This window comes from Amphiprion ocellaris, chromosome 3 (genome assembly GCF_022539595.1).
Source record: "Amphiprion ocellaris isolate individual 3 ecotype Okinawa chromosome 3, ASM2253959v1, whole genome shotgun sequence".
Taxonomy (NCBI): domain Eukaryota; kingdom Metazoa; phylum Chordata; class Actinopteri; family Pomacentridae; genus Amphiprion; species Amphiprion ocellaris.
In genome coordinates this window covers 30,938,866-30,962,868 of record NC_072768.1, presented here as the reverse complement: position 1 = coordinate 30,962,868, position 24,003 = coordinate 30,938,866, and the positions used below count along the sequence as shown (strand labels likewise).

At 39.5% G+C, this 24,003-nt stretch overlaps 1 protein-coding gene across 1 annotated transcript in view; it reads right to left on the bottom strand.

Annotated features, from left to right (window-relative positions):
• Window positions 1-249: 249 nt before the first annotated feature.
• LOC111567080 (chemokine-like protein TAFA-5) overlaps window positions 250-24,003 on the bottom strand; it is a 70,531-nt gene continuing 46,777 nt past the window's right edge. Inside the window, exon 4 of the mRNA XM_023267970.3 lies at window positions 250-2,326. Within this exon, the coding sequence (XP_023123738.1) occupies window positions 2,318-2,326 (9 nt within the window). The 3' untranslated portion in view covers window positions 250-2,317. The remainder of the gene's footprint in view (window positions 2,327-24,003) is intronic.

Genomic DNA, 24,003 nt, shown 5'->3' with positions numbered 1-24,003 from the left:
CATGTAGTTAGTCCTTCTGTTTAGTTCTGTCCTTAATGGGTTAGGTTGTACTTCTGTTTCTGGTACTAGTTACGGTTTACAGTTGTAGTCCTTGTGTTTTATATTGTGTTGGAAATAAAACTTTGTTGAAACGTTCATTTGTCTGCATTCCTCATTTCCTGCTTTTGAGCCTCTGAACCCGCCGTAACATTTTCCATATTAAAACTGTTCAAACTGGCATCAGAAGAAAACTCTGACATGAAAGACAGAAACTTGTGTTTTCTGTTTAATGAAAAACATGGTTCCATAATGGCAGAGCATCAAAACAAAGACGGTGAATTAATCTCGTTCGGCAAATGGAGACTGAGCCGAGATGATAAGGCAATGACCTATAGAAACATGGAATTCTGGGATTTGGTGTACATGAACCTACCATATCTGAAGGAAAACACAATTTCACTTTTCATATAAGGGTTTTTAAGTTGTAACTAATGGTTTCAAAGGCATTATTTAATCACTTATTAATGTTTCATGGATCAGTTATAAGCCACTTAAGAGCAACTTTTGGCTTGCCAGGTTGTGAAAAATCCTTCTGACTAGTTTGCATTCTACTACATGATGCCTGAATTGTCTTTGTAGCTCTTTTGTTAAGAGTTTTTCATTAACAACATGACATTTACAGCAATAGATTGCATGATTATTAATGACTTACTAATACTGATCACTGCAGACAGTCAGTAAAACAGATTTTTCATGACCTAGCAAAATGTTTAAAATATATTTCATGTTTGATGTAAACCAATTATCAGTCACTACTTTAACCATTAGTTACTACTCATAAATGTTTTAAAGAGGATTATCAGAAAGTATTATTGAAAACTCCTCCTCTATGTTCAAAAACAGTGCAACTGCCAGAAACCGCAAGCAAGCTTTGAACAACAGCACTGTTCAAAGATGATGAGCAACATGAGTGTTAAATAAGGATTTCTACAAAGATACAACATAGAAATTGTTAAATATAGAACTTTAGACTTGAAAATACATGTTATGCAATCTCCCCCCCACCCTCAAACAGAAATGGCAGCTTGGTGCGAAATGGTTTGCTTGTTGTTTCATTAAAACCCACCATGCTGACTGCATGTCGTCTAAATGCGGCACTAAAAAATGTCAAATCTGATGTAATGCATAATGTAGTCTGGTAGACAAGAGCCAGGAGGCTTTTTTGTTGCAGTTTTTTTATGATAAAAAGTGGAAACACTGCACACTGATGCCAAATTTTTAAAAGCGGGTCATGGTGTTCGTGGAGGTGTCACCTGTCCATCAGAAGAATCCTTGGATTCCCAAAAACATCACGTTATTTACGTCTAAATTTTAATAGGTTGGTTCATTGGTTCACTGGCTCATTCTTCAGTTGACTAATAAAATGCATAACTATATAAATAAAACAGTTCATGTTGACAATAAATGGCATCCAAATAGACCCAAAGAGTTCCAAAACTGAGTTTCATGATGCATGTTATTGTCTGAGATTCATTTAGTGCCTGTCTTTGACCCATGTGTGTAACTACAAAGATTTAGGTTACATAAGTTTTCCATAAAATCCACCTGTTACTGCATTAGATACTATTCTTGCCCGAGTTGAAATTTTAATATTTAAAATATGTTATCAAGTGGCTACTGAAAGTGCGCAAAGATATATGTTTTTATCACAAAAATGCCTGATATGATTGCTCCTTTTTGAACTTCAACAGATTGATGTTGAGCACACACCCAGCTGGAATGTTCCAACAGAAACATCAAAAGCGTCATCTCTCCCCATTCAGATGCATGTTTTATCATTAACTCATATGCATTTTTCTTTGTTCAGTTAATTCGCTTACTGTATAATATCACAATGTGTTCATTTCTTTACAAGGATAATACTTTAGTGTGTGTTTGCGTGTGTGTGTGTGTGTGTGTGTGTGTGTGTGTGTGTGTGTGTGTGTGTGTGGAAGGAGGGGTTGTGAAAGTCTCTGTCCCTCTTAAAATGTCTCATCCTCAGCTCTGTTCATCATCTTTGGTCTGTAAAAACTAAACAGAGTTTTGCGCGCCATAATCCTCTTTTTATATCCTCTGGAAATCAAGCAGTCACTTTGAGTCCACAAAGAAGAACTTTAGATGGCAGTTTCCACAGTTTACCCGAACATAAAGCAGGGACTGCCAGTGTCTCGCCTGTAGCTCTGATGGCGGCAGATGGTTTGTCTTCAGCAGTGGCACCAGAAGGTCCGCCTGGCGATGATGGGCGATGGACGATGAGAACCAGTCCTTCTCTGGTGAGCGTCTGTCCTCGCCGCCGCTGTCAGGAGACCTAAAGGCCAGACATGAAAATATTATGAGAGAACCTATTACAACCAATCAGAATGTCTGCTGATCTGAGCAGAGTCAGACAGATTTGAGAAAAAGATTCAACTACAGTCATTTAGGAGAAAGAAGAAAGGATTTATTTAGACCATTTCAGTTTTGACACACTTCATTACTTTTAATATGAAGTAAATTAAATTGACAATATTGTTCTTCAATTAACACCCAGTGACCCATATTGACAAAGTGAATACTAATACTAATCACATTTTTTGGAAAGCAAGTTCAATTTCACTGACCACACCCAAGTCTGATTATCTCCAGACCTGTTCAATCAAGAAATCACTTAAATAGAACCTGTCTCAAAAAATGAAGTCGGCCAGAAGATCTCAAAAAGCTGCAACAAAATGCTGCGAGCCAAACAAATTGAAGAACAGATGAGAAATAAAATAATTGACATCTATGGCAATGGTTACAAGGCCATGTCTAAAGCTTTAGGACTCCAGTGAACCACGGTGAGAGCCATTATCCACAAATGGAGAAAATATGAAACAGTGGTGAATCCTCCCAGGAGTGGCCGGCTTACCAAAAAAGGAAGACACTGGGCAAAAATGACATCCATGTCATTGATGGAACCATGAATTCTGCTACCAGAAAATCCTGATGGAGAATGTTTGGCCATCAGTTCGTGACCTCAAGCTGAAGCGCCCTTGGGTTCTGCAGCAGGACAACGATCCAAAACACACCAGCAAGTCAACTTCGGAATGGTTACAGTACAAGGAAGACAGCCAGGACTTGGCGGAACCGGCAAGGAAATCGCTCCAATACTTCAACTTTAAACTGCTCTTGGGGGAGGAACTGATTGCCCAAGCGCAGTCAGGTCAAACTAAGCCAGTCACAACTGATGAGTGCAATGACAAGGACTACACCCCATCATAGAAGAAAAGGAGGTCTCAGCCAGATAAGAGCTTGAGGAAGTATCGAGCTGTCCACTTGCCAAAAATGATGAATGACCCCAATCCGTCCAGGAGCAGGGCAGACAGATGCAATGGGAAACATGCACCAAGTGTCTGAAGTTTCAGATGTACCTCTGCATTTCAAAAAAGTACAATAAATGAGGGCTCAGTCGTTGTTGTGCTAATGTGGTCAGGGTTGACAAGTCTAAATACACTTGTATGTTAATGTTGTTTGTATGCTATGTTTTGCAACTTACACAAAAATTAACCAAACCAAAATTAATACATATGTTTTGAACTTGTGTTATGTTATTTACACTCCACCTAAGACTTATGTGATGTAAAAAAAAAAAAAAAAAAAAAAAAAGGACATTTGAAATCTTTTCTTTCGTAGTCTCTGGAAGATAATCTAACACAAGATCTGATAGCTGTACGATCACATACTCTTGAGGTTTAATGACTTTGTTTAAATCTATAACTACAAATGTTTATATTGTTATTTTAGGTATTTTATGTCCTTTCCTGCACCTTTTTTATTTTCTGGGAAATCCTGGTTGTAGATTTTATTCTTAAGGTATAAAAATACCTTTTTTTGTCTATCATTCTACCAATCCAGTTTGCTTTAATTATCCCTGAGATGTGTCTGGAACCTGGCTGGTCCTTTCCTGTTAGAAACTGAAGTGATTAGACATACTGTAGAATGGCACACCCACTGTGTATATAAGGTCCCACAATTCACATTGAATGCCAGGAAAAAAAAGAAGCCATGAAGTCCAAGGTACTCTCTGTAGACCTCTGGTGCAGTGTCACATATATACATATATGTGTCGTACATCAAAGTGTCTACTACTATCAAAATAAATATATTAAACAATTCTGGGACTTGTGATTTAAAAACTGTCTGCAACAGCTCGACCTCATGTTTTCCTTCCAGCTGGTGTCGGTGTACGCTTCTATTTGAGCCACTCCACTGGGCTTCATTAGAGAAAACGAGCCTCACACAGTCCTCCTTCCAATTAAAGCAGCTGCGCTGGAATTCAGACTGAACACAGAGTCACTGACAGCATGTGAAATTTACACACCGACACGTGTTGGAGACATTGGGAGAGGAGGTAACAAGACGAGTAAACGAGGAGCTCAAATATCAACTTTAAGCTGAACCTGTCTCTATAGCACTGTATCAATGCTGGAGAACGGTCTGGGGCAGGAGCATTCTGGCATCAGGGAAAAACACTCTGGTTTAGAGAAACACAAACAAGTCAATCACAATTGTTATACACGGTGCTAAGGATGAAGCACTTCCTGCAAAATAGTGGTGAGGAACTGTTGGTGGAACATTTTCAAACAGGGTGGCGAGCACCTTCATTAACATGGCTAATTCAGAGAAAAGAAAAAAAATATCTCAGATCACATGGGACATGAGCCCCAGTCTATTCAGGAAAACTCCTGTTGTCTCCTGTCTCCTGACAAGTCTTTTTTGCCTAAATTGCATTTTCTGTCTGTGTGTCACTATCCTCTTTTTCACACTGTAAGTAGGTTAGAGATGTTTGCATGGTCTACCTCACCTCCACCGCTTTGTTTATTGGATTAACTGGAGTTAGGAGGAGATGGCTGAATAACTTTTGATGCTGAACTGTGACTTCATTTGACTTGAGCTCCACACTACATGTAGAGTCTATATCTCAGAGGCCGGACATGTCCTCCTGAAGACTCTGAGATTAAAAAAATGAAACTCAAGGAGCGGAGGACACTTCATTTCTGTCTCCGCTGTGAAGAAGGAGCTCTCCTGTAATTGCTTCCAGGTGAAGACTCACATGAAGAAGACGAAGAGACAGCAGTGGCAGCACCTCTGAGCTGCTCTGCTCTGAATTATTCATGTCTGTCCTGTTCAACTGCAGCTGGAATCCAAAAAGAGCCGGAGGAGTCAGACAAGGACGAGGTGGATTACACTAAGAACCATACATCAGTCTGAAACAGCATCAACATTCAGACCATCCCTAAATGCTCCACTCACAGCTGATTAAACACGGAGGTGAAGGTGTGTTTGGAGCTTTTCAGATCTGCTACCTGCAGTCAGGGCATACATGAAACGTCTTTGCTAGAAGAGAAGCTAACACTGAACCATTTCACAGCTGCTGTGATACTCTGAGCTCAGGGAATCATCTGAACAAAATTAGCAAGAACTACAGTCCAGTTTGAGTTACAGGCTTCTTTTGTAGGACAAAACAGACAGCATCTTTGGTCCCCAGAACACGTCAATCCATCAAACTTTAGGTGCTTTCCTGATGCATTTGGTTGTTCATGCAGTTAGTTTTTTTGTGCAACACACACAAACTGCTACCATAAAAATTCTAATGTCTACTGAGGACAAGCAGACATAGAAAGACATGACTTTTAATGGACTTGCCTCACACATTTTCTTAAGTATCACAAGTGATTCAGTGATTCTGCTCTGTTTCTATGGTTACAGAGCAGACAGAGACTACTAGCAGCATGACCTACCATAGTACATGTTTAACAAAATATACTGAAATTTTACGTTTGGTTTCGCATTATAAATACATTTCTTATTACAGAAATCACGGATCTGCTCATCCGCGATTTGATGTCAAGCACTTTAAGCTGTATTGTATTTAGAGGGTCGACCAATATAGTTTTTTTTAGGCTGATACCAATACGGATTATCAGTATCAAGTAGAAAAATCACTTTTACATTTGCCATAAAAATTTAAGTTTTGGTGATAATAACACTTTGTTGAAATGTCTCAGTTAATTTTTTTGACTGGCTGTTACTGGTTGACATATAACCAAACAAATAGTATTGTGGGTAGGACATCGCTTCAGACCACAGAATAGTGACTTCAGATAGACAGAGGAGGCTGCATCAGAGCCAGAGTAACGCATTTTAAAACTAGAAAAACACTCAGAAAGCGCAGTACTCTGCCAAGGCTGTTCATTCCCCCATATGCCATTGTCAGAAATGACATTTTTTTAGTGCAGTATTTGTTTATTAGTTATTGATCATCAGAAATCACAGCAACATAGAATGTGACCATTTAATATAGATGTACCCACAAACAAAATGACCTTGCGCTGAACACAGGTGTGTGTTACACATATGTACGTTATGTATGGATACCGAATCGCGTGACCTAAATATGTAGCGGGTGGCGGGAATTGATGGGACTTGGAACACCTCCACAATTAAATCAATTGTTTCTTGTATCAATTCCAACGGATAAGTCCCGATAAGTCCGCAGCAGTCGATTTATAGTAGGATTGCAATCATGTGATCGTCACCAGGCAGCTGACGTGTTTAGCACAGTACTCCACCAAGGCTGCTCAATCTCTGTATGATTTCCAATGGACGGAATCTTTAAAACATTCATGGTTGATTTGTAGTAGGATTGCATTCATGTGATCGTCAGCAGGCAGCTGACTTAGTGTTCACTTGCAGTCATAGTAACACAGAGCTGCTATCTTTAAATGACACAGAAGTCTTTAACAAATCCGTGGATCCAGACTATAAGCTGCATCACTGCCAAAATCTAATCACTTGGTCCTTGTGTCATTTCTGAGCTTCCCTGAAAATTTCATGCCAATATGTTTGTCTTTTTTTTGAGTAGTGTTGTTAACAGACAGACAAACACACAGACAGACAGACAAACCAATGCTGATCGTCACGTACGTCCTCTGCGTTCCTTAGCGGAGTAATAATGTATTTTACAGGGATTTAATCCTAATTGTATGCATTATGTAACAAGGTTTTTTAACAACCCATAATGCAGCACTCTCTCTGGAGGACTGTACTCTACATTCAAAAAGAATATCTGATGATGTGAACACATATTTGTGCCTCCTAGTCCTCCTATTTCTGAAAAAAGTCTTATATTCAGGTTAACGTGCTAATGTGACCGCTCCTTCACTTCTTTCCTTAAGATTACCTCTGGAAGTTTATAGGGAGGTTTCAGTCAAACTGACCCCTGGGAGTTTTTACTGGAACACAAAACAAGGTGAAACCAAGCAGCTGTAATCTTTCATGTTCTAAAAAAAACCCAAACAAAACTATTTAGAGGATATTTAGTCTGTGAATTTGCATTGTGCCTTGTTCACATTCGAAGTAAACAGCTGCCCTTCTCTCCAAGGAGAATTGGATTTCTGTCTGATTGAGCAGACTGTGATTTGCTCCTCTGTCTTTTTTTCCGCATGTGACCGAAAATAGATGCAAAGTACCTTGGCAGGTTTCAACCACACAGAGGGCTTCTAGATAATAACGCTCAGGGAAACATACAGACAAACAACAGACAGGTAAAGACAGACGCAGCCGGTGCAGTGGGCTGCAAATGAATTCTGCTTTCTGCTCTGATGCTTGATCACACTTTTGTGATAGCAAATGACACCATCGCTCTGCAGGCTGTAATCATTGTGTATAAATGTTACTAATGAAACATTGAATACTTTGAGCTTCTTTATTCTTTATTTACAGGCTCTCTTTTCCAAACTCTCAGAACTTCACTTTAAAAAGATACTTATTGTATCCAAGTCAAAGGTTCTTCATTTCTTATTTGAATTTGAGATTGTTTTGTACAAGCAGAATTCTGAAAAAGGGTTTAAGGTCAGAGTTTAAAAAATCTAATTTGAAGAAATAGTTTGATACTTTCCATTTCTGGCAGGCAGAAGATTAGATGAGATTTATGGTTCTTTCATGTTACATTAAGCCAGATAGCTTAGTAAAAAGGCTCTAAACAGGAACAAATGACTAACTTGGCTAAATCCAAAGGCAACAGCATCCACATTCCAGCATACCTCGTGTTCCATGCAAAAACTGAAGTATAAAAGTAGTCTACAGTCTGGCTTGCAAAATATTTAAGTACACGAACACTTATAAAAAACCTGACTGATGTTTACAACTTTTATCTATAGTTTTTTAAGACCCTCTCTAGTCAGTGGCTAAACCCCTAAAATCTTGGCTCCAAATGTGAAAGTTACAGATTTAGAGGTTTAGATGTAGCTCTACTTTGTTATTTTTTTATAGAATGTTCATGTTTATAAAGTCCCTGCCTCTATCTTCAGCCACTCCTCCCAATTCAGTATACACACGTGGACAAAACTGTTGGTACCCCTCAGTTAATGAAAGAAAAACCCACAATGGTCACAGAAATAATTTGAATCGGACAAAAGTAATAATAAATGAAAATTAACCAATGAAAATCAGACATTGCTTTTGAACTGTGGTTCAACAGAATTATTTTAAAAAAAACAAAAAAAAAAAAACTCATGAAACAGGCCTGGACAAAAATGATGGTACCCCTAGAAAAGACTAAAAATAATGTGACCATAGGGACATGTTCAATCAAGGTGTGTCCTCTAATTAGCATCACAGGTGTCTACAAACTTGTAATCAGTCAGTCGGCCTATTTATAGGGTTACAGTAGTCACTGTGCTGTTTGGTGACATGGTGTGTATCACACTAAACATGGACCAGAGGAAGCCAAGGAGAGAGTTGTCTCAGGAGATTAGAAAGAAAATTATAGACAAGCATGTTAAAGGTAAAGGCTATAAGACCATCTCCAAGCAGCTTGATGTTCCTGTGACTACAGTTGCACATATTATTCAGAAATTTAAGATCCATGGGACTGTAGCCAACCTCCCTGGATGTGGCTGCAGGAGGAAAATTGATGACAAATGGAAGAGATGGATAATACAAAAGAGCCCAGAACAACCTCTAAAGACATTAAAGCTGAACTCCAAGGTCAAGGTACATCAGTGTCAGATCACACCATCCGTCAGTGTCTGAGCCAAAGTGGACTTGATGGGAGACGACCAAGGAGGACACCATTGTTGAAAACAAATCATAAAAAAGCCGGACTGGTATTTGCCAAAGTGCATGTTGACAAGCCACAAAGCTTCTGGGAGAATGTCCTATGGACAAATGAGACAAAACTAGAACTTTTTGGCAAGGCACATCAGCTCTATGTTCACAGATGCAAAAATGAAGCATATCAAGAAAAGAACACTGTCCCTACTGTGAAACATGGAGGAGGCTCTGTTATGTTCTGGGGCTGCTTTGCTGCATCTGGTACAGGGTGTCTTGAATCTGTGCAGGTACAATGAAATCTCATGACTATCAAGGTATTCTACAGAGAAATGTGCTGCCCAGTGTCAGAAAGCTTGGTCTCAGTCGCAGGTCATGGGTCTTGCAACAGGATAATGACCCAGTGGTAGGTTGTAATATTGGACTAATTTATCCATATATAAAGTAAAATATTGACACAGACAGCCCCATCCTGCAAGTTGACAAGATTGGTTTCTTAGGTTTGTTACATATGAAATTGAAATAAAGTGACAATTGAAATAGATTTTCAGTGGAAAGGCTCTTTAAGGATAAACTGACTTTATCCTCACTCCTGAATATTTGTCCCTGACCAGTAAAAACAGCATCAAAAACAATGCGTCACCATCAGGTAAGCTCAGCTTCAGCAGGACTGAACTCATTGATCTGGGCTTTAATCGGTGCTGCTGTGGTGAGCCTGGTCATCTTCAAAGACTTCCAGTGTCCTGCTGCTGACTTCACATGAGCACTGCTCATGGCCACACAGTTTAAACCTGAGCTGTGATTGGCTCCCGCCAAAGCCAGACTACCCAATGGGATCAATTACAGAAAGAAGATCACAACGCAGCACCTGTCACGCATCGCTTTCTCCATTACCCCAGTGGAAGACAGGTTTTAATTCACAACCAGGTGTTTAGACAGATAACAGAGCTGAGGACAAACACAGGAAACTGTCAGAGAAATTCAATGAAAACACACAAAAAACAAGCAGTTAACAAAATGTGAATACAGAGATGGAGTGAGTGGACAGGTCTGTAGATGAAATTAATGAAAACTGTTATGTTCCAGCATATTTTAGACAATAGTGATTTTTCAGCTTTAGGGAAAAAGCCCCTTCCTATCTCAACAGGAAAATAACCCTGTGGAGGGTATCCTCCCAAAAAATGACCCCACGCTTTGCTTGTGGAAGCAACTTATTTTACCCCATAGGTTAGCTTAATTTGCTGAACAACCTCTCGTGTTTGTGTGCGACAACATCAGTTGTTTTAGCAAATTTCATTAAATTGCATATGTTTACACAAAATATACTGCCCCCTAGTGGCTGCAGTAATTCTCTACATAAGGAGGAGGTTGGGGTGAAAGGAGGGGTTCATGACATATTTGACCTAGACTGCTAGTTAAACTGTTTTCATGCATTACCCTTTACAATAGTATTGTTACTTCAAAAAAAAGTATTTTTCAAGTGTGATTTTTTAACACTTGGTTTATGCTTTATCTGTCCTCCTCTTACAACATCTATGAGTTGGAAGAATGTTAAGGCTATGACTGTTGTGAAGTGGTTTTCTCCTTATGATGAAGAACTTGTCTGGCCTGCACAGAGTCCTGACTTCAACCCCAACCACCACCTTGGGGATGAACTGGAACAGCAACATGGAGCCTTTATTATATTTATCATTATAAATCAAATGGTGATGTATATGCTGAGGGTGTAACACAGAGCTACGTCTTTTTACAAAAACATCTGTACTCAGATTTACACTGGAAGTGGACATGACTTATATCAGAAATGGTCCTTGATTTGTGTTCTAAAAAGTTGTCTAGTCTCTTTGATTTTCAGCACTATGCAACACAATATTTTCATATTTCCCCCTTTCTAAAAACCCCACATAAAACAAATTCAGGTCAGAATTTCACTGAACAAAATGAAATGAGTTTCTTCAAATCCATGTGTATCTAATGGAACAAAGCACAGATAAAAGTGCATTGGGTGTGAGTGTCTAGGACATGTGCAGGGAAATCTCCTAAAGCTGAGCTAGGCAGCATTTATTGTTCCGCCAAGGAATGCGGTGGAGTAATGTGATGATCGGTGTTGGTTTGTCAGTCTGTCTGTCTGTCTGTTAGCAACATTACTCAAAAACGGACTAGTGATTTGGATGAAATTTTCAGGGAAGGTCAGAAATGACGCAAGGACCAATTGCTTAGATTCTGACAGTGATGCGGCTTATAGTCTGGATCCACGGATTTGTTAAAGATTTCTGTATCCTTGTGAGACAGCGGCACGGCGTCACTGTAACTATGACAACAATCCTACTACAAATCAACTGCTGCGGACTTATCAGGACTTATTCATTGGAAATCATACAGGGAACAGTTGATAAAATTGTGGGGGTGTTTCCGAGTCCCATCAATTCGCGCCACCCACTACATATTTAGGTCACGTGATGCGGTATCCATACACAACGTACACATGCATCACACATGCCTGTGTTTAGTGCAAGATCATCTTGTTTGTGGGTACATCTACAATAAAAGGCCACATTCTATGGTGCCGTGATTTCTGATCATCAATAACTAATAAAAAAGTGCTACAATGTCATATGGAGGAATGAACAGCCTTGGTGGAGTACTGCGCTCTCTGAGTGCTTTTCTAGTTTCATATGTACCCTCTTTCTAAAAACCACACATAAAAAAAATCCAAGTCAGAATTTCACTGAACAGAATAAAATGAGTTTCTTCAAATCTATGTGTATCTAATGGAACAAAGCACAGATAAAAGTGCATTGAGTGTAAGTATCTAGGACATGTGCAGGTAAGCCTGCTAAAGCTGAGCTAGGCAGCTTTTATATATTTGTATTTTTTTGCCATCATTGTACAAAAATTCCATGCGGACCTTTCAGCATATGATAATTGAAGTTATCTGAGTGGAAACTAGACTTCTGCACCCGATCCTGGGGTCCACTTTCAGGATTTAGGAAATCTAGTCCATGACTGTAGAGTTTAGCCAATCATAGGCTTTTTCACCCATTAAACAGTATCGACAAAATTGAAATTGAGAGTAAAACTAAAATCTACCTCCCACCATTTTTATATGTCCCCAGAACTTCTGTGCCAAAACTGCACGTAATTACTTGTGCTAATGTCATTAAACACATAATAATTCTATAATAGGTTCTTTGTGAGGACAATACAAACTAAAATAATAAAGGTCAGAAAACTATATTATGTCCTTGGACTTCCTGTTACCAGTCACCTGACTTCCACACACATTTCACCTGTTTTCAGTTCTTCAATCAGCACTATTTTATTTATACCTGCCAACGTGCCATTTGTCTTTACCAGATACAACAATATTGTGCAACCACACTACAATTTTGATAGACTTTTTTAAAAATCAATCTGTACTGTATCAGGTTGAAAAAAAGATATTAAGGCCTAAACTGGAAAGAGAATCCTGATTTTCCAGGAGCTCAATAATAACCTCTGACTCAGTTTTACTCCTTTACTCTCTCTCAACACCTCTGCGCTTCGTGTTTTAAAGTTTGCCGGCACACTGCTCAGCCTGACACTTTGTCACAGTAAGAAAAATGGGCTCTTCTCCATGTATGTGTGTAAGTGGGTTTCTTATCAGCTCCTCACATGTTCTCTTTTGCAGTACAAAAGAGAGAAAGTGCAGCAGAGCAACTGAAAAGCGAGGTCATTACAGCCATTACATTTCTTTTCTGTCTTCATGCATGGAATACATAACAGGCTTTGTATTGCATGGAGTTGTGAAGTGACAGAAAACATCAAATGAAGACACATGCACACACAAATCATATGATTTTTCAAGCAAAGTCCAGGATGTTGTGTGATGTTTTAAAAAAATACTGGCAAATAAAATAAATGACAAATGAAGAAATAACAAAGCCATAGATAAGAAAGCCACTCAAAGGCAATTTACAACAGTTGGTGACATTTCTATGAGCTGATGGGTGCCAGGAGGATCAGTTTCTCATGGTTTTAATTCCATATTCAGACTGAGACTGACATGAACATCCCATCTGCCCTCCATTTACACCTTTAATCAAGATAAAGGTGTTAGTGACCTGAGAGAGGACTTGAAACCAACCATGAATGTAAACTTTTGCTTGTCTTTGTAACTCCAAAATCACTGCTCCACCGCAATGCAATAGGATGGTTACACTGTACTGAGCCTAACAGAAGGTGGAAGAGGTTTCTTAGGGGCCAAATATATATCGAAATGATGTGTGATGACAACAGTTTTTGAATGGTTTGACAACATTCAAAATGGGTGGCTCACAATGCATTTTTACTAAGGGAGTAGACACATTTTACCCATCCTAGCAAACAGTAGGCAGTTACTGAAAAGAACAGTCAGATTAATTATGAGTGAAGCTGTTCCTCATGGCTGATGATTTTTATATAGCTTCAGATAAGCTATGTGAATAAATGAGTTCTTAGTAAGGTTAAAATATGCAATAAAATAAGCTAAAACCCAATAATCAGCAGTCAGTCTTAACAGGAGCATTCTATCTGTGGCTGGTTAAAACAAAAACAACTAGTTTCCAAGCCCACAGAGGAACAGAATGGCGTAAGAAACAGATACAATCAGAGCCTGATGAGAGGAGACTGTGTCCTGAAGAACCCCTTAAAGGAGACAAGATATTAAAAAGAAATTAAATCAGGGACACAGGCGATAGAAATGAGTCTAGCCATGTTGTTAGTTACACATTAGTTTAAATCCTATTACTGCCCTACAATGGAAATACAGCCTTCAGTTATCAGTGTGTGTGTATGTGTGTGTGTGTGTGTGTGTGTGTGTGTGTGTGTGTGTGTGTGTGCGCGCGTGTGTGTGTGTGCGTGCGTGTGTGTGCATGTGTTATCTGCTATTTCCATGATAAACACCACAGCTGGGAGTAAACTGAAAGCAGGCGGCCTTGTTTCCGACATAATTGCTTTATGATGAATTGCGGCTGGTGATGAGAAACAATGAGCTCTGTTTCTATTTATTTCACTTCCAAAGCAAAAACAAGCCAGAAATTGTGTCATTAATATTGCAAAGCTGCAGCTTCTTAAAATATTAAAAAGTGCTATGAACCCATTTTTAATATTCTCAGAGACCTATAGATGTTTTAAATCCTCTTGAAGTATCAAGTACCGTCCGGCTCTGAAACACACAGGTGAGTCTTCAGGTAAAGGGTCTTTGGCTTAGACTAACAGGAAACAGGTTTGCTTCTGTCTGTAGCTGCTCCTCCTGGAGGCGTCATAGCTGACTACTCAGGAACTCGACTTGTAAAGCTGGTATACTGGGGACACGACACATAGCAAAGTTATAGACTGTATATAAAGAGGGACAAACCCTTTGGCAGCAATGCGTTCCCTGAAAAGTGGTTTCAAGATCAGTGTTGGGGCTTCAGCCATTGCCAACTTGTCAGTGCCTGACTCCTCTTAACACCCAGCTAATTCAAAAATGAGCACATAGATAGAATGTGAGTGGAGCAGAGGTAGTGTATACAAACACCTCTGGGCTATGGACAGTCCTGCAACGGCACCCACCTTTCATTCAGTGCAACCATGCCCTTATTTCTGCTTAACTTTAAGCCTTGATACAATTTAAAAGAGTGAGTTATACACTGCCTGTCCAAAAAAAGTTGCCACTTGGATATAACTAAGTAAACAGGTAAGAGCATTCCATTGGATAATTACTGCAGTGATGAATATTTTTCAGTTGGCAACAACTTATTTAACTCTAGTTGATGCAGTGAGGAGCTCCTCATTTCTTAAACTACCATGTTGGAAGACATATCCTGTGGTCACGGAAAGATGTTAATCTGTCTCAAATGAAGAAAATTCTTTTCCTGCATCAAGCAAAGAAAACAACTAAGGAGATTGCTGAAGCTACTAAAATCTGGTTAAGAATCGTCCAATGCATTACTAAAACCTGATGGATAGTGGTGAACCATCATCTTAGAGGAACAAATGTGGTTGGAACAAAGTCTTAGATGATAGTAGGAGATCAACAGGTGAATTCACGGCTATGTTTAATAGTGAAAGTAAGAACATTTCCACATACACAATGGGAAGGGAACTCAAAGGATTGGGACTAAACAGCTGTGTAGCTGTAAGAAAACCACTAATCAGCGAGGCTAATCAGAAAAAAAAGGCTTCAGTTTGCTAGGTAGCATAAAGATTGGAATCAGGAGCAATGAAAGAAGGTCATATTTTTTGATGAGTCCAGATTTACCCTGTTCCAAAGTGATGGCCGCATCACAGTAAGAAGAGAGGCGGATGAAGTGATGCACTCACCATTCCTAGTGCCTACAAGCCAAACTGAATGTATGACACCGTATGTCTTTGACCTCCAAAGCTAAACATTTACCATCTGTGTCTCATAGTGCGACCTGGGAGCTTCAACCAAAGATTTCAGCGTGTTTCTCTCTCCACTATCAGCTTTTATCTGGAATTAATCACAGTCACAAAGGGGCCTACTGAGAAGTTTAGGATAAGAACATTGTCTTATGACCTCTGGCAATATAAAGTGTTGTGTTTCCTTCTAAGAGGATGTGGGAGGACTATTTTTCATCAGACCATAAAGGATTTGTAACAACAGCTGTCCTTTGAAAAACCTCTCCATTAGTCTGTAGAGCCATCACACTATGTAAAGGAGATTCTTTTTTGGAGTCTCATCTACACTCATGATATACCACCAATTAAATCCTCTACTCTTTCTGTACGTCCCTGTAAGCTTGTAAACCTCCTCTGGGCTAATTGAACATCATTTGTTCCTCTGATCCTGCTTTCTGAGTTTTAATGAACGCTGACTCGTGTAAAACACAGACGAGTGTTGTGTCGGTCCGCCCACTCAGCGATGCGTCTCTGTAATTTAATTTGCCTTCCAGCGAGGCAATCAGATCCACTGTCCTTCATTAGCAGATGAGCTTGTTTGTGTGAAGCTCCTTAAAAAATGAGATTTTCCCATCTATGTATTCCGTGCTGAGCCGGAGGCAGCAGATGCAACGACGCGCCGCCATCTTTCAACCAAATGAAGACATGAGGAGAGAGATTGCTGTTGTGCGTCGGAGCTGGGGAGACATTCATCAGCTGGGGACAAGCTCAGAGGATGAAATATATTTTCCCAGCATCCTCACCTTCCAGTTAGAGTCGAGATTATGGTGCAGGTTGTAGAGAAACTTAAAATAACCACCCATCATCTTGTTAGGTATGTTTTAGGATTATTTATATTTTAAGTCTTTTTAATATCATTAAATCATGAGTAATCATTCAGTCAAAGACATGGGTTATATATTATATGTTCACTCTTTATAGGGGTTATTAAAATACGAAAAAGCACATTAACAGTGTTTTTATGGCTGCTTCTTTAAAAGGTATCTTTATGACCGCTGATTGATTCAGTTTTCCCGGTCAGACCTCCGACTCAGGGAGCTGTTCTCTAAGGCTTCTTCAAGTAGGAAACTGGGAATTGTGAGGAACGAAGTGATAGATCATAAGCCTTCTTCATATCTACACCAGACAATGCAGAGTGCAGTCCCATGAGAAGGATCATGAACTAACATACACTACCAGTCAAAAGTTTGGACACACCTTCTTGATGTTTTTTCTTTATTTTCATGACTTTTTACATTGTAGATTCTCACTGAAGGCATCAAAACTATGAATGAACACATATGGAATTATGTAGTAAACGAAAAAGTGTGAATTAAGTCAAAGCATGTTTTATATTTTAGATTCTTCAAAGTAGCCACCCTTTGCTTTGATTACTGCTTTGCACACTCTTGGCATTCTCTCAGTCAGTTTCATGAGGTAGTCACCTGAAATGGTTTTCCAACAGTCTTGAAGGAGTTCCCAGAGATGCTGAGCACTTGTTGGCCCTTTTGCCTTCACTCTGCAGTCCATCCCATCCCAAACCCTCTGGATTGGGTTTAGGTCAGGTGACTATGGAGGCCAGATCATCAGGTCATATGACTTGTTTCACACTTTTTTTTGTGTACTACATGATTCCATATGTCTTCATTCATAGTTTTGATGCCTCCAATGAGAATAATCAATGTAAATAATCATGAAAATAAAGAAAAAACATTAAACGTGAAGGTGTGTCCAAATTTTTGACTGGCAGTGTAGATGAAACAACAGTCAGGTTGAGGGCTGAGACTCAAAAAAACCTGTTGACAATTTCAGACCATCTAATGGTCGTGGGTCATGAGTCTGAAAGCTCTTTATTGGCAACAAAAAGTATTGGATTTTCCAAATACTAACTACTTTGTTTAACTCACAGACCTGGCACTAAATAAAGTGGGGGTCCTCAGAGAAGGTGCTGCAGTTTTGACTGCTGATAACAGCTCAAGGTTACCGACTGACAAAGTAACACAGCTTTACAGAGCAGGACATTTCCCGATGCACAGCAGTGATAAAATCATTTGTCTTCATGAATAGAGCTCAAAGAAATTCTAACAGCAGAGGCCTTCACAGTTTCACTCAGTTTTGAGAAACAGAGATCTGACTCTGTATCAGAGTCCAATTTCCACTCTATAACTGATTTCAGTGTTGCACATTATACAGACACTGGAAACATAGTACAATATCCTACAGTTAAAGATATCATTCCCTGTATTTTCTGTGAGTCTCCACAATATGCAACAGCAGTGAAGTGTGTGTGCAGCCCTCTGCTTCCACTCTTAACAGGTACGGAGGGCTTCTCTCATTAGAATACTTCAACTTTTATGGTGACAAAACAATAGACAAGGCTGCAAAAATAATGCACTTGCTGCCCGTCCATGGATTGTACACAAAGTAGACCCACAAAGTGAAACATGGTATTATTTCACTTACAATTGGCAGACAAGGTGATCCCAATGACACCAAAAAGCCCATCCGTAAGAGTTCTAAACCTCCACCTTGAGGGAGCCTACACATCCAACATGGCAGAGCATCTTGATGACAGAGATGCCAACTTGTTGGATTCAAAGAGCAACACATTAGCAAATGTGGTAGATTTCATAATTACATTAAGTAGAACAGTTGAATTATCTAGTGACATAAACCTTTTTCTCCATCGGAGCCAGAGGAAACAATAGCTGTCTAATTTATTGTTATCTTTTAAGCTAACTGATCAATGTCTCTCAATGCAAATGCAACATTTACACTGGTAACATTAACTCATGTTACTGCAAACTGCTGACTATCGGGTGTTCACAGTTTGCAGATCAGCAACAGCTATAATGAACCACCGAATTCCCGTAGAAAGAATCCCGATGCACCTATCTCTGCAAGGATTTCTTCTTTTTTAAGCAGCAGTGTGACATGTGATGCTGGAGAGATGTGAACATGTAATGAGCTGATCATAATGAAGAGTTTCTCCAGTTCTGGTTGTATAATAAAATCTATGAACACACTGTGGCAATTTCCTTGTGTCAATTTATGGCTTCTTTTCACATCCTTTAGTGCTTTGCAGGTCATCATCAAAATGTCCAGCATGTCTTTTTTAGGCAACTCAAACATAATCAGTTCTGTGTTGCGTCACTTATTACCCCATCCATCCATTATCTATACATATATCTTAATCTTCTGTTGGGTGGCAGGGTGCTGGAGTCTATCCCAGCTGACTTAGGATGAAGGCAGGGGACACCCTGGACAGGTCACCAGTCGAGAACATGCAAATTCCACACAGAAAGACCCCAGGGCTGAACATGAACCAGCGATATTGTAGCTGTGAGGCACAATGCTACCTGCATATTGGTAATGACATAAACTGATCAGCTACAACATTATGACCACTGACAAGTGAGGTGAATAAAATCGATCATCTCGTTATAATACAAAGTTCTGCTGGGAAACCTTGAGTCCTGACATTCATGTGGATGTGTCATATGTACCACCCACCTAAACATTGCATCTCAAGCAATCCTCCAATCCCTCATGGTCACAGCAGTCCTTGTTGCCACCCTCAGCAGGACAATGCACCCAGACACAGCGCAAAAACTGCTCAGGTGTAGCCCAGGGAGCACAACAGAGCTGAGCTGTTCACCTGGGTTCCACACTCCCCAGATCCAGATCTTATTGAGCATCTGTGGGATGTGCCAGGATAAGCCTGATCTAGGTAGGTCCCACCCTGCAACCCACAGGACCCACAGAATTCACTGCCACCATCTCCCCAGAAGTCCTGTGTCCATGCACCACTGGGTCAGAGGAGTTTTAGCAGCATAAAGGAGACCAACACAATATTAGGCAGGTGGACATAATGTTATGCCTGATTGGTGCATTTAGACAGGTGTCTTATTGAAGTCAGATTTTGGTACTGTGACACTAATTGAGTTGTTTTTTTCTATTATGAGTCTTGGATGAAGATGTAAACTTTAATGTGAATAATTTTTATTTTGGTGTCCTTTGTTGACAAGAAAAACAAGTTAAAGGAAAACAAGTATATAGAGGGTGCATCAGCTGTGTGGTACTTTTATATAAAAAATCAACAGAGTTAAGAAAAGTATTGTTAATGGCTTATATAGTTTATGCAGGAGGAAGTAGGACGTGATTAAAGGATAAACCTGGGCCCTATTTTTGCATATTTTGTGCTGTAAATGATTAACAGTGACAAAAGTGTTCGGAATCAGTCCAACGTGAATAATGCTACGACGGACATTTGCAAAACGACTGCAGTGCGATCATTGGACATTTGCCTGCATCAGTGTTAAAATGCTTGTCTTTGCCACTGACAGGCTCAGATTGTTACTGTAAATGTGTGAGAGCAGGATTCCTGCAGAGATAGACAAGAGTCAGACATGTAACAGAAGTCTTGCTCAGGGGGAAGTCTCTCTCAGAAATGTTGCAGGAGGAACTGTTGCAGGAAGACAACTGGTGAGAGATCCTTCAGGGGAAGAGTGAAATAACATTACAGAATCAGGACATGATGCTTACTGTTATCTGAAAGATTAAAAAAATAATGGTTGTATTTGCAAATCTCTGAGTTGTGACAACAACATGATGCATCACATTTGGGAAGATCTGGCAGATTATCCTTTGGGACAGAAACATGCTGACGTTGTGGCTAGTTGGGCTACAAATGGATACAACTCCTCCTGTCAGTACATTGCAGCTTGCAGACCATCGTGTCTGCAGAGAAAGTCCACCACTAAAGAACTTTATCCTAAAGAAAAATGCTTTTCCAAGAGTAGAGAAACCAGCTGCAGATTAATGGAAATAATGTTATTAGTTTAAGTTAATTTATTGGCCGTGTTTGCATTGCAGCAGCGTTACAATTGGAAGTTATTGTGTTCTTGCTCAATATTAATCATTTACACCCAAAAATATGGCAAAATTGAAGTGAAATAGAACAAGAAAAGCACTCAGAGAGGGCAGTACTTGGTCAGCTTGTTGTAGTATGGCAATCATGTGATCGCCAGCAGGCAGATGACATAGCGTTCACGTGTAGTCATAGTTACAGTGACGCCACGCTGTTATCTCGCAATGATACAGAAATCTTTAACAAATCAATGGATCCAGATTACTGTGAAAATCTAATCGCTTAGTCCTCGTGTCATTTCTGACCTTCCCTGAAAATTTCATAGAAATCCGTTTATCTGTTTTTGAGTAATGTTGTGAACAGACAGACAGACAGACAGACAGACAGACAGTCAAACCAACATCAATCGTCACATAACTCCACCAAGAGACAGAGAGACACTGAATACTTGATGTCGTACTTTACAAAAGGTTGGGAACCAAAGCATACATTTTGCATTCAGAATCAATACACAGTAAATATTGCACTAAGGCTTGCAATAGGTGTTTAGTCTGTAGTGCATTCATTGCGTCGTTCCTTTGTGTGATGTTTGTAGAGAAGAGAGTCCCTTCACTTCTTGTCACTTCAGCTGCAGTGCATTGAGAACTCTCAGCTATGACGTGGATATAGAAAGAAAGACCTTTATTTTCTTGGCTGCTTTGTCCTGTATTCTTGTGTTCACAATGCTCAGTTCAGCAAATTCAGGGTCAGCTGAGCAGAAAAAGCAGAGCTCTTAAAGGGAGCCGAGAAAAAAAAAGAGAGAGAAAGACTGAATCTTTGTACATGTTTGATTTCCGAAGTCCAGAAGTGTTCCAGCACTGTTTCCTCTGGAGGCTGAGAGGTAAAGCTCCAACAATCCAACTGAATTTCACGACGGCGAGCAGCTGCTTGCACTGTTGTCCTGTTTTAAAAAGACAGCTCCCAATGGAGGAATGCTCTCCAACTGGACAGAGAGGAGCAGGTTTTTAACCGTCCTGACATGTGAGATTCAGCAGTAGTTTGGCAGAGCTTATTATGCAGAGATCAGACTGACTTGTCTCAAGCCAGAACCAATACACAGCAAAGAAAAAAGAGGAAGGGTTTGATGGGTTCATGCAGGATGCTGCCCGTCAGCTTTTAGACACCCAGAGGAACGTTCAGCTTTGACAGCAGGCAACTGGTTACAGCAATCTTTTGACAGTTAGTGAAAAATTATTTGCCTCTTTCTCGAATTCTTATTTTTTGGAATATTTTCCCCACTTAAATGTTTAAGACTATCAAACTAATTTAAATATTAGACAAAGGAGAGCAAAGTAAACGCAAAATGCAGTTTTTAAATGATGATTTAATGTTTTAAGGAAAAAAAATCGATCTAAACCTCCCTGGTCCTATGTGAAAAAGTTTCCCCCCTTGTTAAATCATGAATTAACTGTGGCTAATCACATTTTTTGGAAGCAAGTTCAATTTCACTGACCACACCCAAGCCTGATTACCTCCAGACCTGTTCAATCCCCAAAGCCATTATCCCCAAATGGAGAATATATGGAACAGTGGTGAACCTTCCCAGGAGTGGCCGGCCGACCAAAATTACCCCAAGAGCACAGCGATGTCTCATCTAGGAGATCACAAAGGAACCCAGGACAACATCCAAAGAACTGCAGACCTCCTTTGCCTCAGTTACGGTCAGTGTTCATGACTCAACAACAAGGAAGAGACTGGGCAAAAATGGCATCCATGGCAGAATTCCAAAGCCAAAACCGCTGCTGACCAGATAGAACATAAAGGCTTGTCTTGCTTCTGCAAACAAACATCTGAATGATCCCCAAGACTTCTGGGAAAATATTCTATGAACTGACGAGACGAAAGTTTAACTTTTTGGAAGGTGTGTGTCTCATTACATCTGGCGTAAAAGTAACAGCATTTCAGAAAAAGAACATCATACCAACAGTCAAACATGGTGGTAGTGTGATGGTCTGGGGCTGCTCTGCTGCTTCAGGACCTGGATGACTTGCTGTGATTGATGGAACCATGAATTCTGCTCTCTACCAGAAAATCCTGAAGGAGAATGTTTGGCCATCAGTTTGTGACCTCAAGCTTGAAGCACGTTTGGGTTCTGCAGCAGGAAAACGATCCAAAACACACCAGCAAGTCGACTTCTGAACGGCTTAAAAAAAACTAAATGAAGGTTTTGGAGTGGTCTAGTCAAAGTCTGGACTTGAATCCAACTGAAATGCTGAGGCATGACCTTTAAAAGTTCGTTCATGCTTGAAAACCCTCCAGTGTTGAATGTAAACAATTCTGCAAAGAAGAGTGGGCCAAAATATCTCCACAGAGATGTGAAAGACTCATTCCCAGTTATAGAAAATGATTGATTTCAGTTGTTGCTGCTGAAAGTGGCCCAACCAGTTGTAAGGTTTAGGGGGTAATTACTTTTTTAACACAGGGCCAGGTAGCTTTGAATAGTGTTTTTTCTTTAATAAATAAAATCCTCATTTAAAATCTCTATTTTGTGTTTACTTGGGTTATCTTCATCTGATATTTACATTTGTTTGATGATCTTAAACATTAAAGTCGGGGAAAATATGCAAAAAAAATAAGAATTTGAGAAGGGGGCAACTACTTTTTTTAATGGCACTGTAAATGTCTATTGAAGTGTGAATATGTGGACTGAAGTGACTATGACTTTCATCAAATGGGTACATAGAATTAGGATATATCCCTTATTTCCATCACATTTCCATTCTGGTGTACACTCTAAATTCAATATTTAGTTGTGCTGTTCTTGTTCTGCTTTTTCTATGTTTTATTAGTACTGAACAACAAACTGCTTATCTCAACACATATGCCAACAGTCATGCAGATTAAACTGAATTTTCATTTAATTTATTGGATGTTTCAAATTTGCACCACATTTGGATGGAAATCTGGCTATAGCCCAACAGCCCAAAATCGAAACTAAAGCACATTACATTCTTTTAGAACCTAATTATTATCACAGTTACACCCAGGTCCGTCTTGATCACTGGCTGGATTATGTACAGAGGCGATTTTATTTTTTTATTGAATGAACCAAATTGATCCCCACATTGTGGTGGCAGTTGGGGTAGATGGAGGGCCAACCAAATGTAGGACTTGAACACCAGAGAGCAGGATTCACATCCAAACTACAGTCTGTGGTTACATTTAGGCAACAAACTGGTTAAGAATAGATAAAGACTGTAGTGTTGATTAAATGTAAATAAACTGTGAACCTTTTCTGTATTCAACACTTTTTAAAAAAGCAAATTCACGGAGTTTGTGTTAAGAATGCGTTAGAAACTAAACTTCACTGTTCAAGGTCAAGTTCAGGGAACAAAAAGGCAAAGTGACTGAATGAATGGAGACATGACAAATAAATACACCTCCTCATGCTTCAAAGTTTGACTGAAACTAAAACCGACACTGAAAGTCCAAATAACTTTGGAGCATTCAAAATGAATGAAAAGTCCAGAAAGGGGTTTAGAAAAATGTTTGAGCATAAAAAGTTTGAAAACTCTGTGTGCTGATAAAGAGAAACAACTGAAAGGCTGGAAAAAGCTTGACTTTGAGTAGAAATTGTATTAAGATCAATGATTAACATTCAA